General features: G+C 48.2%; 1 protein-coding gene across 1 annotated transcript; it reads left to right on the forward strand.

Moving 5' to 3' along the window:
• The first annotated feature begins 1,173 nt into the window (after positions 1-1,173).
• On the forward strand, positions 1,174-10,099 carry LOC114450814 (protein SSUH2 homolog). Its single transcript, XM_028429207.1, has 12 exons — positions 1,174-1,245; positions 5,265-5,360; positions 5,437-5,521; positions 5,591-5,720; positions 5,807-5,867; positions 5,954-6,078; positions 6,149-6,211; positions 6,305-6,384; positions 6,658-6,750; positions 7,596-7,701; positions 7,819-7,926; positions 8,966-10,099. The coding sequence occupies exons 1-12, from the start codon at positions 1,221-1,223 to the stop codon at positions 9,098-9,100; spliced, it is 1,107 nt and encodes a 368-aa protein (XP_028285008.1). The 5' UTR covers positions 1,174-1,220; the 3' UTR covers positions 9,101-10,099.
• The last annotated feature ends 4,323 nt before the right edge of the window (positions 10,100-14,422 follow it).

A 14,422-nucleotide genomic window follows, 5' to 3' on the forward strand; every position in this document is an offset into this window, starting at 1 on the left:
TGTCAATCATGGACAGCCCCTCCCACCCTCTCCACAGCACTGTGGACAGACTGAGAAGCAGCTTCAGCCACAGACTCCTGCTGCCCCGCGGCTCTAAGGACCGGGACAGGAAGTCCTTCCTGCTGTCCGCATCTGACGATAAAATGAGCTCCTCAAAGTCACAGACAACAGTTTCTGTTGTGACTAAAGAGGAATGAGAACTACAGAAACACCATCTATAACCACACCTTTAAAGAGCCTGTGCAGTGAGGAAGAGCAGTGATGTGAGAATAACACGTGCTCCATGATAATCATATTTATTTAGCAGCTCAAACTTCTAAACAGACTTAAACCTTTGTTTAGTTCTTTTAGGACACTTTATATTCTGCATCACAGCTGAAGGCCCGTCAGGTTACGGTGAGGTCTGCCATGTGGTCCCTGTGACAGATATGAACTATTACAAAAGTGTTGAGGTTTCCTGCTGCAGATAGAACAGACTGATGTTTCTCTGTAAATGGTGCTGTATGCTGAGGGGGCGCGGCCAGCAGCTGGATTAGGACTCTACAGCAGGGACAGGAAGTTTAAAGAGGTGCTCTTCAAAGTAAGAGCAGCAAACAACAACAACACGTGCAGACACTTCAATAATCCACACACAGTGCCGCTGATACAGTGCAACGTGAAGTTACACATTTCTAGAGATATCTCTCTCTCTCTCTCTCTCTCTCTCTCACACACACACACACACACACACACACACACACACACGGTAAACAGGGATGCTGTCAGGAAGGAAACATCTGGAATGGAAATGACTCAAATTATAAACTAGAACTGGAAGAAAATAAAATCAATAGACACGAAAACAATCAATTTAAAAAAGTATTGAAAGAAGATAAAACAGATGTGAGTAAATACACGAGGTAAAATAACCCATAAACAGATGAAGCACAGTGAGTGGAGGTTATGATCATACCTCTGCTTGAATAAAGGGTAATACAGTCAGAATCTTTGAGGACTGAGGTCTGGATGATGGACAGACTCAGACATGTTGGTCTGACATGGACAAAGCTTTATGTACTTTATAATACGGCTCACGTGTTGGGATGGAGGATGGAGCCCTCCGCCCCACCCTGTGGGCTCTTACTTTAAAACAGATCCGGCCGGAAGTCGCTTACTGTTCGCCTCCTCCTTCAGATTGTGGAGCTTCACTGTGCGTAACGGCCACAAACAGCAGCGGAGCCATGGACGAGAAGGACGAAGACCTCGGTGAGCATGATTTTAATAGACTGACAGACTTTTATTTTGATAGTGAACTTTGTTTGCTGCTGGTCAAAGTTTAAAGAGGCCGGTGCTGCGTTAAGGGCACCCGGAGGAGCGCGGTCTGTCCTGAAGTTCGTCCCTCTGGCTGCACGCAGACACACACTCAGCAGTCAAACAGCGCGATGCACCGGACGCACCTGAAGTGCACACAGAGTAACAGAGAGTTGGAGCAGAAGTATAGAACATACTGGAACTACGTTATTGATGGTTTATGGCGCGCTGTGTCAGAGGTGATTAGCAGGGATGTGTGGTGTCACCTGAACGCAACATGAACACAATGACTCATAACGCGATGCTGCAGCACCTGGGCGCCGCTTCACTGCAGAACAGCATCTTCTCTGATTACTGGAGGTTTTATTGGCGACAGCTCTGCAGATGAGGACGATTTATGATCATCATCTTGTCCGTTTGTGCGTACGTCTGTATGTTTGTTTGTGTATGTAAGGATTATGGGAATTTCCTGAAGCTACAGAGATGCACATGCATGCTGACGTCCTTCAACATGCACCACCAGTGCGAGCAAGTCACCCTAAGAGGACTGAGCAGTCACTTCCTGTATCTGTGTCACATGACCTCCTCTCCTTACACAAACCAATCAGGAGAGGCGCCTCATCTGTCCACCCACACCTCACTGCAGGCCGGTGCAGCTTTGTGCAACAACCAGGCTGAAGAACCTGACCAGGGATGACAGGGCTGACCGATGTGGGCTCAGCTGCTGTGTGACAGATAAGAAACTGACCCGAAGGATGTTCATCCAGGAAGCACAGACAGATGCTGGCCAACCACGGTGAGGCAGCGTCTGTTGGTTCCTCCTGGTTAGACCGCTGCAGCTGATAGGATGAAGCTTCATCCTTCAGCTTTGGGCTTTTTTAGGGGATTTAGGCCCAGTGACCACAAACAGCAGCATAAAAGGGATAGGCTGCTGGAAAACATGCATCAAACAGGACGTCAGCTGTGGCGGCCAACTCTTTAGCTCGATAAGTTATAATTTGTATATTTTATATTTTAATTGAACGCCGTCTTTCACTCCTTGGTTGGGAAAATGTCTAACCTTTAATAAAGGAGTTCTGACTCTGATTTAGCGGTGCCTCAGTTTAGGGTCCAGTGAGTCCTTTAAAGGACCCATTTGTTGACGGATCATGTTGTGCCATGTGTCCACCACATGAGGCTGTGGTGGACACATCCATCCCTCCTGGTAGTGAAGAGGATTCACTGTGCCTCCTTGATTAGAGGGGCTGCGTCCTCGGAGGGATGGAGGAGGTCACAGCAGTCTAGTCTGTGGAAGAATCCAGCCAGTGCAATGAATCCTGGGATATGTTGGACCATGAAGGATCCACCTGATGCATCCTGCTGATGCAACATAAAACACACATGAACATGTACACTACCGTTCAAAAGTTTGGGGTCACTTCAAAATGTCTTTATTTAAAAAAATGAAGATAACATTGAAGTAATCAGACTACAGTCTGGACACTGTTCATGTGCTAAATGACTGCTCTAGTTAGAAAAGGCTGATTTTAATGGAATATATACCAAGGTGTTCAGAGGCCCTGTCCCAGCAGCATCGTCCTGTGTTCTACATTATTAGCTAATGTGTTAAAAAGGCTCCTTGATGATCAGAGAAGCTGTAGAACTGGCCTGGTGACCCCCAACATTTGAGCGGTAGTGTAGATCTGATGATCTGTGTTGTGACTCTTAATAACAGCCATCAACACAATGCCACAAATACACACAATGGCCGAACTTCCGAGGCTCCGCGCGGCTGTTTAACCTGTGCGTCATGTTTCCTAGCAACCGGCCAGCGACAACTGTTTCTGATTAGCTGAGCTTTCACGAGCTCCGGCAGATAAAAATACAAACACAGTCGGAGCTTATGTCACGCTGCACAACAATACCTCAGGCCGAGGGATAAAAATAAAAAGCGAGAAGGTGTTTCCCCAAACAGATCTGAGCCGAGATGGACGGAGTGTGAGAACAGCCCGAGGCCAGGAAGGAGGCCGAGATGCAGACTCATTAGGAGAGAGAGAGAGGCGGGAGGCAGAGGGGGAGGAATGTGAGAACAAAGCTGAGTAAAGTGAACCTGACTGTAAACCAGACTGGTCTCTGTGGTGACAGCAGCTGGATGAAGGAGGAGAGGAGGACAGAAGCTGATGCATGAATGAGGGTGGACAGACACACCGCTGGTGTTAGCATCATATTAGCTGATGCTTAGACAGACCCCACACTTATCTACCTTCATCCCACTGAGCAGCAGGGATTTAGTTTCAGTGTTGATACTATAATCACAACAGCAGACATCTGTTATTATCCAGCCTGACCAGACCAGAGAGAAAACATGAAACAGTAACAGATACATGTGTGAGTGGAAGAGCAGGGAGGAGCTGAGTGTGTGACCCCGTTCATATATCTGTCATATCTGGATACGGGTTGATCTCAGTCCCCCTCTCGGAGGTGGATCTAGCTGGATCGGCTTATATCTGGCCCAGGTCTGAACGCAAATGCAGCTACAGAATCCTGTTAGCGACGTGATACTTCCAGTTCACATGGTCAGTGTCCGGGTCACTTACAAAGCCGTATGTAAACAACCGTCAGACTACGACAGCTTTGCCCCGAGTTTATTTCCAGAGGGCTACTAAGGAATAAACTGCTTTAGAACCAAAAAAAATGAAGGAATGAACGACACGGGACAAAAATACACACGACGCATGAACACGCGGTTCTACCGTGGCCTGAACTCTGTATATTACGAGGCGCCACCTAGTGGTTTGGAGGACAACAAACAAGCCAGGTTAAACTGGATTGAGCGTGGACACGTGTGTGTGATAGCCAGATTTGAAAATAGGTCTGAACATATCCAGATTAAAGGCGATCTGGATTCAGTCCTACTCCAGCTGGACTGACTGTCTCCAGTGTGAACGGGGCCTCAGAGTGAGGTGAAATGTGTCTTCAGACAGAGTCAGTGCGTCTGCTGTGTGTCGATCGGTCAGGTGTGTTGTGTTTACAGACCTGGCTTCCATCCATAGACCAGTGAACACAGGGTGTGTTCAGCGTGGAGCTTTCATGTGTGGAACCAGAGAATGGTAGTCTGACTGTCTGACTGACTCGGGTCACTGAAGGACTCTGGACTTTCTGGCCTGCTCAGTGTTAACCCCTCACCTGCTGGTCTCCCCGCCCACTCACACCCCTTTATCCCAGTCAGACACGGCACTTCTCTGCTGTCCTTCAGACCTGTCGGTGGTCCTGTTGGTGGTCCTGTTCCTGCCGTCCCCCGCCTGCTGTCTCTCATGTTATCCAGTGTCAGTTAAATGTAGGTAAAGCACTCAGGCCGAGGATTCATGAGAAATATATGGACAAAAGTATGTGGACACCCAGCCTCCATGCTTCTGCTTCCTGTCCTCACATTAAACACGTGTAAAGTCTGATGGAGGGTGGTGAGGTCAGAGGTCAGAGGTCAGGACAGACAGGTTGGATCATTTCTGTGAGCTTTGTGCAGACATCATGATGCTAACAGCTGAATGTTAATGTTAGAATACAATGATTCATTAATCAGGGACCATCCATGTGGGCTGACCGGTTGTAGGTTAGTGTTCACTGACCCAGAGGTTGTGTTGCAGTCTGTACTTTGTGTCTTCGGGATGCTTGTGTCCTGTTCTGGTCTGCACCGAGACAAAGCTCCCTCACACCTGGTAGACATGTAGAACTCTGAGGTCAGAGGTCAGAGTTGTATCGGGAACGTGTTCAGCAGCAGATAGAAACACGAACACGTTTGGTTTCTGATCATCAGTTCTTTCTTTTCCTGACATCTCTGCCCATGTGTGGAGTTGGACCAGCTACGATGCAGGTAGCGCTGTGTTGATGGTCTGTGCTGAGAACGTGGTCACATGTCGCAGTGACCTCACACATTCTCACCAAAACTCATCATAACTCGATCTGTTTGACGTTTTCTTCCTCTTCTTTTTCTTCAGGTTCATTTGATCCAAACATACCGGAGGAGGGCCCATCAGCGCCCCCTCCTGGCTGGCTGGATGACATACATGGATACCAGTGCCACAAAGGAGGAGGTGAGTCCTCTTCTGTGTTCCCCTCTCAGTGTGTCTCCTCCCTTCACCTCCTCCGTCTGTGTGTCTGTGTGTTCAGAGGACGATAACCCGCTGTACCCGCCTCCTCCTGCCTACAACCCGCAGCCTGAGCAGGACCGGAACACCTCAGTGCCTGAAGTCAGGTGATCTGTCTGTCTGTATGTTGAATCTGGTGGAAGCCTGGGGGGTTAAAGATGTCCGGTGTGCTGCAGGGTCCCCTCTGTGTCAGAGGACGTGGCCAGAGACGCCCTGCTCAAGTTTGTGGAGTCAAAATGGACGTACAGCTCCAAACCTGCCAGGAACCTGACCTTCAAGGAGCTGAGACCCATCACCGTGTACCGGGTGCGGCATGAACTTGTCTTGTTGGAGCTAACGTTCTGTAACACAGCAGAAGACTTATCCAGACGTTTCTGTTTGTCCTCCTGCAGTATCGTCTGGAGACCTTCTCTGAGACCAGAACCAGCTGCTGGCAGTTTGAGCCGTACAGCGGTAAAGCTTCGTCCTGAGCTGACAGACCGCCGCCTGCAGCCGGTGCCACTTTACAGCACGTCTCTGCTGTGACCCCTCTCTCACAGGTCAGATGGTGGACGGTCCTCAGTACGGGATCAGTCCTCCTCCGTGGGACGTCCCGGTGGCGCTGCCCCCCAGATTCACTGACAGGGTGGAGAAGGTGCGAGTGCCGCACTCGTCCCTCGTGAAGGTACAGCTGGCTCCGCCTCCTTTCTGTGTTCTGCTGCCGGCTGTCTCAGTGATGTGTGTTTGTGTTGCAGTTGTGTCACAAGTGTAACGGCTGTGGAAGAACTCGCTGCACCTCGTGCTTCGGTAGAGGGCAGGTGAGGACCAGGACAGTCTGCGTGTCCTGATGCAGCGATATCTGTGTGTACAGTGGATGGTTCTGTTGACGGTGTCCCTGTTGGATTTTGCAGAAGCGCTGTATGTTCTGTCACGGCCACGGTCGCTCCAGGAACAAACGCTGCACCTCCTGTCACGGCCGAGGACGCAAGCGGTCAGTTTCGTCTTCTGCGTCTCTGTGAAAGACACAAAAAGCTACAAACCGGGAGACGAGAGCTGGAACAGTTCTCAGAGTTTAACCCCCTGTAGTTTCCCTCCTGTCACATGTTCAGTCACTGCAGCTCTGTGCAAACAGCGCTGTCATGACGACAAGCAGACAAAACTCTCAGTGTTGTTGTCGGCACCATCGCAGCTCTGTGCTCGTCTCTTCATGTCTGTGATATTTTGATCTGGGAGCGGATGCTTTCATGCGTCTCCTCTCCTGCAGGTGCAGCTTCTGTCACGGTCACGGCTTCCGGACCTGCTCCGTTTGTCACGGCAAGCAGAACCTGCTGCACTTCATCCAGCTCACAGTCACCTGGTACACACACACACAGACACACACAGACACACACAGACACACACAGATACACACAGACACACACAGACACACACAGATACACACAGACACACACAGATACACACAGACACACACAGACACACAGACACACACACACACACACAGACACACACAGACGCACACACACACACACAGACACAGACACACAGACACACACACACACAGACACACACAGACACACACACCCACAGACACACACAGACACACACACACAGACGCACACACACACAGACACAGACACAGACACACAGACACACACACACACAGACACAGACACACACAGACACACACACACAGACACACACCCACAGACACACACAGACACACACACACACACACACACACACAGACGCACACACACACAGACACACAGACACAGACACACACACACACAGACACACACACACACAGACACACACACACAGACACACACACACAGACACACACACAGACATAGACAGACACACACACAGACACACAGACACAGACAGACACACACACACAGACACACACACAGACACACACAGACACACACACACAGACACACACAGACACACAGACACACACACACAGACACACACAGACACACACACAGACACACAGACACAGACAGACACACACACACACAGACACACACACAGACAGTTATAAAACTTATACAGCAGGGTTTATGACCTATACTGCTGCCAGCCACTAGGGGGCGATCCAGATGTTTCCACCACTGTTGAGGTGTTATGTCATTAATTCCCTCTTACTGTTAATCTTGTGCCCCTTGTGCAGCTCATTATGTGTGTGTGTCCTTTTAGGAAGAACAACATTGATAATTTCATCCCTGATCGTCAGCCCGACTTCCCTGACGAGAAGTTTCAGAAGGTGTCAGGAGATCCGTTCTTCATCGACAAGAACGTGCTGGTAAAAACACCTCATCTTCTCCTCCTAATAAATCTGCGTCCTTCAGCTTCAGTGGTTTTTTCAGTTGTACTGGCTGATTAAAGTGTGTGTCTGTGTGTGTGTGTGTGTGTCCTGCAGGTTTATCCCATCCATGGATTCCCTGATCAGGAGATCTGTGATGTTTCTAGAAAAATGATCAACGAACACCATCAGCGCTTCTCATCCACCAGCCGCATCCTGCAGCAGGTACACACACAACAAACACATGACAAACACATGACAAACACATGACAAACACACGACAAACACATGACAAACACATGACAAACACACGACAAACACATGACAAACACACGACAAACACATGACAAACACACGACAAACACATGACAAACACACGACAAACACATGACAAACACACAACAAACACACAACAAACACACAACAAACACATGACAAACACACGACAAACACACAACAAACACATGACAAACACAACAAACACATGACAAACACACGACAAACACACAACAAACACATGACAAACACACGACAAACACACAACAAACACACGAAAAACACACAACAAACACGACAAACACACGACAAACACATGACAAACACATGACAAACACACAACAAACACACAACAAACACGACAAACACACAACAAACACATGACAAACACACGACAAACACACAACAAACACACAACAAACACATGACAAACACAACAAACACACAACAAACACATGACAAACACAACAAACACATGACAAACACACAACAAACACACAACAAACACGACAAACACACGACAAACACGACAAACACACGACAAACACACGACAAACACACACAACAAACACACAACAAACACGACAAACACACAACAAACACACAACAAACACATGACAAACACAACAAACACACAACAAACACATGACAAACACACGACAAACACACAACAAACACGACAAACACACGACAAACACGACAAACACACGACAAACACACAACAAACACATGACAAACACACGACAAACACACAACAAACACACGACAAACACACGACAAACACACAACAAACACATGACACACGCACTTACACTGATGAGGATCAGAGCCTGTCCAATGAAACGCTCTGACGGGAATCAGCTGATGAGCGTACGGCCTGTCCGAGCTAACACTACACATGCTGGTTTAGAACAGTTCTCCATCCTCTGGGTTCCATGTTCAGTTTGAGTGATGCTAACATCATGGCCGCCTCCACGTGTCTCCACAGCGTCAGACCATCGAGCTGGTGCCTCTGACTCACGCATACTACTCGTACAGCGGGAAGGACTACAGCTTCTTTGTGTACGGCACGGAAAACAGAGTGTTTACCTCCAAATATCCCTCTGCCTGCACTCTTCTGTGAGCAGACTGTGTAACAACACGTTTAATCCCTGCATCACGTCTGTTTGTTTGTTACACAGCTGCTTCTTGTTGCATTGACTGGTTGTGGTTGTCTTTGTATTTTGAAGCGTTCGCCCGCTACGGCCAATCAACTTCGTTGTCAAACAGGAAATGAGCTCATATCTCTGCAGTGGTTTGACATATTGTGTCCAAACTTGGTCACGTGCCTCCTAAACCTGCTGTTCATACTGTTCATACTGTTCATGCTGTTCATACTGTTCATGCTGTTCATACTGCTCATACTGCTCAAACTGTTCCTACTGCTCAAACTGTTCCTACTGCTCAAACTGTTCATACTGCTCAAACTGTTCCTACTGTTCATACTGTTCATACTGCTCAAACTGTTCCTACTGTTCATACTGTTCCTACTGCTCAAACTGTTCCTACTGCTCAAACTGTTCCTACTGCTCAAACTGTTCATCGTCCCACTGAGGATTCACAGGCCACATTTTTACCTGATTGTCACGACACTTTGCACAGATGATCTTCAGACCATTGCTGATAAAATGTATCATGTGTTTTTTTGTCTGCCAAAGCATTCAGCATCACAGCCAATCAAATTGTAGTAGCACTTGGTCACATGACCCTTCACCCACTTCCCAGGGGTTACAACAAATTTGGTGCAATTTGGCCACTAGAGGGCAAAGATGTGCCATCACATCTCAGCCAAACGTCGGCCTATCGTCACAGAACTTAGACTGCTGAGCGTGCTGAAGACCGTCTCTGACGGTGTTACTTCAGCATCCCTCCCTGCTTGGCCACCTCATTATACTATACTGTTAGAGTCTGAGGTTTCCATGGCAACACAAACAAAACCACCAGCACGTCAGAAACATTTCATTTCCAGGTGCTTTAACCAAACAGCCTTAAACCTGTGAGAAAAGCTTCTTCTGAAAGACACAGACAGTTTACTGCCATCGTGTGTGTGTGTGTGTGTGTGCTCTGTGTGTGTGTGTGTGTGTGTGTGCTCTGTGTGTGTGTGTGTGTGTTTGTGCTCTGTGTGTCTGTGTGTGTGTGTGTGTGTGTGTGTGTGTGTTTTGTTCCCTTCAGCTCAGGTCTCTGTATCAATAAGCATCATCCAGGTGCTGCTCACTCAGTTTACACTCGCCCCTTTTTTTTAAATGTCTCTTTTTATATTATAAAACAGTATTTTACAACTTTGTGTATTCTCACTGATGTGTTGTCACTCACAGTTTTTATTGTGTTGACTGAAGTCTGTTATTTTAATGTAACAAAACCTGCAGAATGTATTCAAATAAAATCATAAAGACGTTTCTGCTGCGTGTCTGCATGAAGTCTGTGGTTGACTCATACCAGGAGTCTGGACCCCAGCACAGCGGCCCTCGCATCACCACCATCAGGGAGGCTGACTCCTGAGCACTGAGTGGTCCGGGACTCGTTGGTTCCTTCAGGGACAGGTTCACTGTATGTCCCAGAGTCAGAACCAAACAGAGTGAAGCAGGGTTCAGTTATTCTGCTCCTCACCTTCCAGAACAGCTGAGGTCTGTCAGTTGATCAACATCAGGCCTGGAACTGCAGCTTAAAATATTCATCTTAGATATGAATTCATCCTTATCTTAAAATGCACTTCATCACATTTGATTTCTTCTTATTTCAAAGTCTGTTTTAACGTGTTGCTTTTGTTCCGCCATTTTAGTGCCTTAACGTGTCCTCTTTGATTGGTCTGGTGTATGAATGCTGCTCATGGTCAGGTCAAAAAGAAAGAAAGTATTTCATACCTGTTAATTCCTTCTGGATGTACTAACAACGTGCAGCCACCAGGGGGAGCGCTGGTTTACAAAGTGACGATCATCCCGAGGTGCGTTCACTGACACTGTGTGCTTCAGGAAACACAGGAGGCACACATTTAGTTAAACCAGGAAAATATTTATGTTTCCAAAAGATTTATTTGCTTCAATTTTACCATCAAGTTACAAAAACGTAAACATGTCTGTGACTTCTTAGAAAGGTGTCTTTGGTTTGGACAGTGGACAGTGAGACAGTGAGGACAGTGAGACCTGGGTCCTGCAGTTCAGGCCTCAGGTTCTCCATACATGAAGAAAAACATTTTTTAATGTATTGATTTTAATCTGAGGTTTCCTTTCTAGCCAATTAAAACCACAGAGAGGAAATGCGCGCAGTTTCCGAGCTGCACGTGAATGCAGCACGGCCAGGCAGCAGCGCAGTGAGGATGGTGCGTTCAGGGTGAAGGAGTGGCTCAGCCGCCGGTGCACACGCGCTCAGAGTGTTTATAACGTGAGGAGCGTTCAGGTGAGGAGACGCCGAGCCGAGCCGAACCAGACAGAACCGAACAGAACAGAACCGATCCGACCTGATCAGGAGGCGCAGCTGCGGGGTTCAGGTGGAGTGAAGTCCAGCTCGGTGAGTTGAAGTGTTCTGATCTGCTGCTCGGCTTCTGACTGTCTGTTTGCTGCAGAGTTTCTGAGCGCCAGCTGCTGTCCTCTCCTCTGAGGTTCAGCTCCAGTTCCGCTCCTTCAGTCATCATCAGCCTGCTCCAGCGTCTTTCTGGGTGGCTGATGATCAGTGTGAAGGGTCTGAGTGTGGAGCATGCAGAGCCTCTGAGGGGACTGAGGAGGACTTCTTCTCTTGTGTATGTGATGATCAATAATGTCCTTTCGGGGACTTCCTTCAGTCTGCTGAAGCTGTGACTGAGATGTTTGGTGAATCACGTGCTTCATGCTGAGAGCTTCTTCTGATGTTATTGATGATGAATAAATCAGTTTGAGCCACGGAGAAGCTCTCAGAGGAGTTTGTGGTGACTCGGCTGCTCCTGTGATCAATAGTAGCTGTTTGTGTCTGAGTGTGAGCAGGTTGTTTTATTGAGGTACATGATCAGAAGCTTTGTCTCTTTTGTAATGATCAATATTGATGTCATTGATTCCATCTTTAAGTTCTGGAGGTCGTGAAAGGATTCGAAGCTCCAGCTGAGGACGAACTCTTCATGATGTTTATGATGTGGGTGTGAGTGTGTGTGTGTGTGTGTGTGTGTCTGTGTGTGTGCACGCTGTGAGTAAACCTCCCTTCCATTGTCTTCACTCTTCCTGTTATGGAGTTCAGCCCCCTCTCTGCTGTAGTCTGTATGTGGGACTGCTGCTTCCTGTGTGTGTGTGTGTGTCACTGTGTGTGTGCGTGTGTCACTGTGTGTGTCACTGTTCGCTGCCACCTGTGAGTGTGTCATGGAAATCTTCCATTAACACACAATAGGCAGATCTTCATATTTTAATAAACATTGTGTTGATCGTTCATGTGACCGGTTGATTGATTAGTTGATCGGCAGTTTTTTCTGCAGATCTTTGTTTTGTGGAATGTCAGGTGTTCTAGGAGCTTTGTGCTCCGGGATCTCTTGGTGTCTTTTTTACATCATGATCAGCTGATTGAAGCAGGATAAAGGAGCCTCCTGATCGATCAGAGCTCACACTGGAAGCTGATGCACAAAGAGAGAGAAGGTCCAAGTGACTGCTGGAGGCTGCTGGAGGCCGCTGGGCGGATTCTGGTGATTGGAGCTGAGCTGCAGTGAAATCTGACAGAGGACGAAAAGCACATCTCTAAGTCTGTGTGTGTCTGTGTGTGTGTGTGTCTGTGTGTGTCTGTGTGTGTGTCTGTGTGTGTCTGTGTGTCTGTGTGTGTGTCTGTGTGTGTCTGTGTGTGTGTCTGTGTGTGTCTGTGTGTGTGTCTGTGTGTGTCTGTGTGTGTGTGTGTGTCTGTGTGTGTGTCTGTGTGTGTCTGTGTGTGTATGTGTCTCTGTGTGTGTCTGTGTGTGTGTCTGTGTCTGTGTGTGTGTGTGTGTCTGTGTGTGTGTGTGTCTGTGTGTGTGTCTGTGTGTGTGTCTGTGTGTGTGTTTGTGTGTGTGTGACATACAGAGACATACGTACAGATCTCTGTGAGGTTTTTATTTGACCTTTGACCCTGACCATCAGGGTGAACCCAGGCTGAGTTGGGACGTGTGGCACAGAGAGCGGCTGTGGCTCTTCATCACTTTTAATGGAGGAGCTGAGGGCATGCACGGAGTCTGAGCGAGGGGCGTGGCCTGTGTGGTTTTCATTTCCTCTGGGGGCGGGGTGTTAATGTGACCGGCGGGAAACATGATGAAGACACGATGAAGTGCTGATGAATGTTCACCCTGAGCCTCCGAGCACAGTTTAAAGAGGCCGTGAAGGAGCTCTGTTACTTTAAGGATAAATTATCAGTAATACAGTCAGTGTGCGTGTGTGTGTGTGTGTGTGTGTGTGACAGTACAGAGTGCTGAAAGATGACTGAGGTTTGGGTTCTAGGTTTAGCTGGGAGGTCTGTGTAAACATTCTTCATAGTCGTGAATTTATCCACAGAGACAGTTTTTGTTGCAGGATGTAAACATCTTTGTTTCTTAGAATGGTCTGTGGCAGTTTACTCACTCTTGGAGCCTCTAGTGGACACTGGAGGAACTGCAGTTTTCGGTGCTGCCCTATGGCGTCATGCATAGACTGTAGACGGACAGTGTGGCTCCACCTCCACCTCATCTTTGGACCAGTCTTCTGCGGCTCTCAGACTCTTTGTCAGACTCCGCCTCTCTCAGACTCTCTGTCAGACTCCGCCTCTCTCAGACTCTCTCTCAGACTCCGCCTCTCTCAGACACTTTGTCAGACTCCGCCTCTCTCAGACTCTTTGTCAGACTCCGCCTCTCTCAGACTCCGCCTCTCTCAGACTCTTTGTCAGACTCCGCCTCTCTCAGACTCTCTCTCAGACTCCGCCTCTCTCAGACTCCGCCTCTCTCAGACGCTTTGTCAGACTCCGCCTCTCTCAGACTCTCTCTCAGACTCTCTCTCAGACTCCGCCTCTCTCAGACTCTTTGTCAGACTCCGCCTCTCTCAGACTCTCTCTCAGACTCCGCCTCTCTCAGACTCCGCCTCTCTCAGACTCTCTCTCAGACTCCGCCTCTCTCAGACTCTCTCTCAGACTCCGCCTCTCTCAGACTCTCTCTCAGACTCCGCCTCTCTCAGACTCCGCCTCTCTCAGACTCCGCCTCTCAGCCCTTTGCTGCTCTGCTGGCTGCTGTGGCCTGATGTTTGGGAGCTGTCATGGCTTCATGTCCTGCTGCCTGGTTTGGAGGAGGAAACACCTGGTCTAACACGGTGTTTCTAGAAGCTGTGTTTGATAACTTTTATGATGTTTGAACAGGATTTCATTTTGAGACCTGAAAGCATTTGTATTGATCTAACTGATTAATAATTGCTGTAATTAGTCATTTGAAGCTGGGACACGGTGCTGCTGGCGGCTGAATCCCCAC

The sequence above is a fragment of the Parambassis ranga genome, chromosome 18, assembly GCF_900634625.1.
Source record: "Parambassis ranga chromosome 18, fParRan2.1, whole genome shotgun sequence".
NCBI classification, from domain to species: domain Eukaryota; kingdom Metazoa; phylum Chordata; class Actinopteri; family Ambassidae; genus Parambassis; species Parambassis ranga.

Coding starts and splice junctions, on each gene's coding strand:
- LOC114450814 (XM_028429207.1), top strand. CDS start 1,221: ATGGACGAGAAGGACGAAGACCTCG. Junction 6,079..6,148: donor CGCACTCGTCCCTCGTGAAG/GTACAGCTGGCT, acceptor TTTGTGTTGCAG/TTGTGTCACAAGTGTAACGG. Junction 6,385..6,657: donor CACGGCCGAGGACGCAAGCG/GTCAGTTTCGTC, acceptor CCTCTCCTGCAG/GTGCAGCTTCTGTCACGGTC.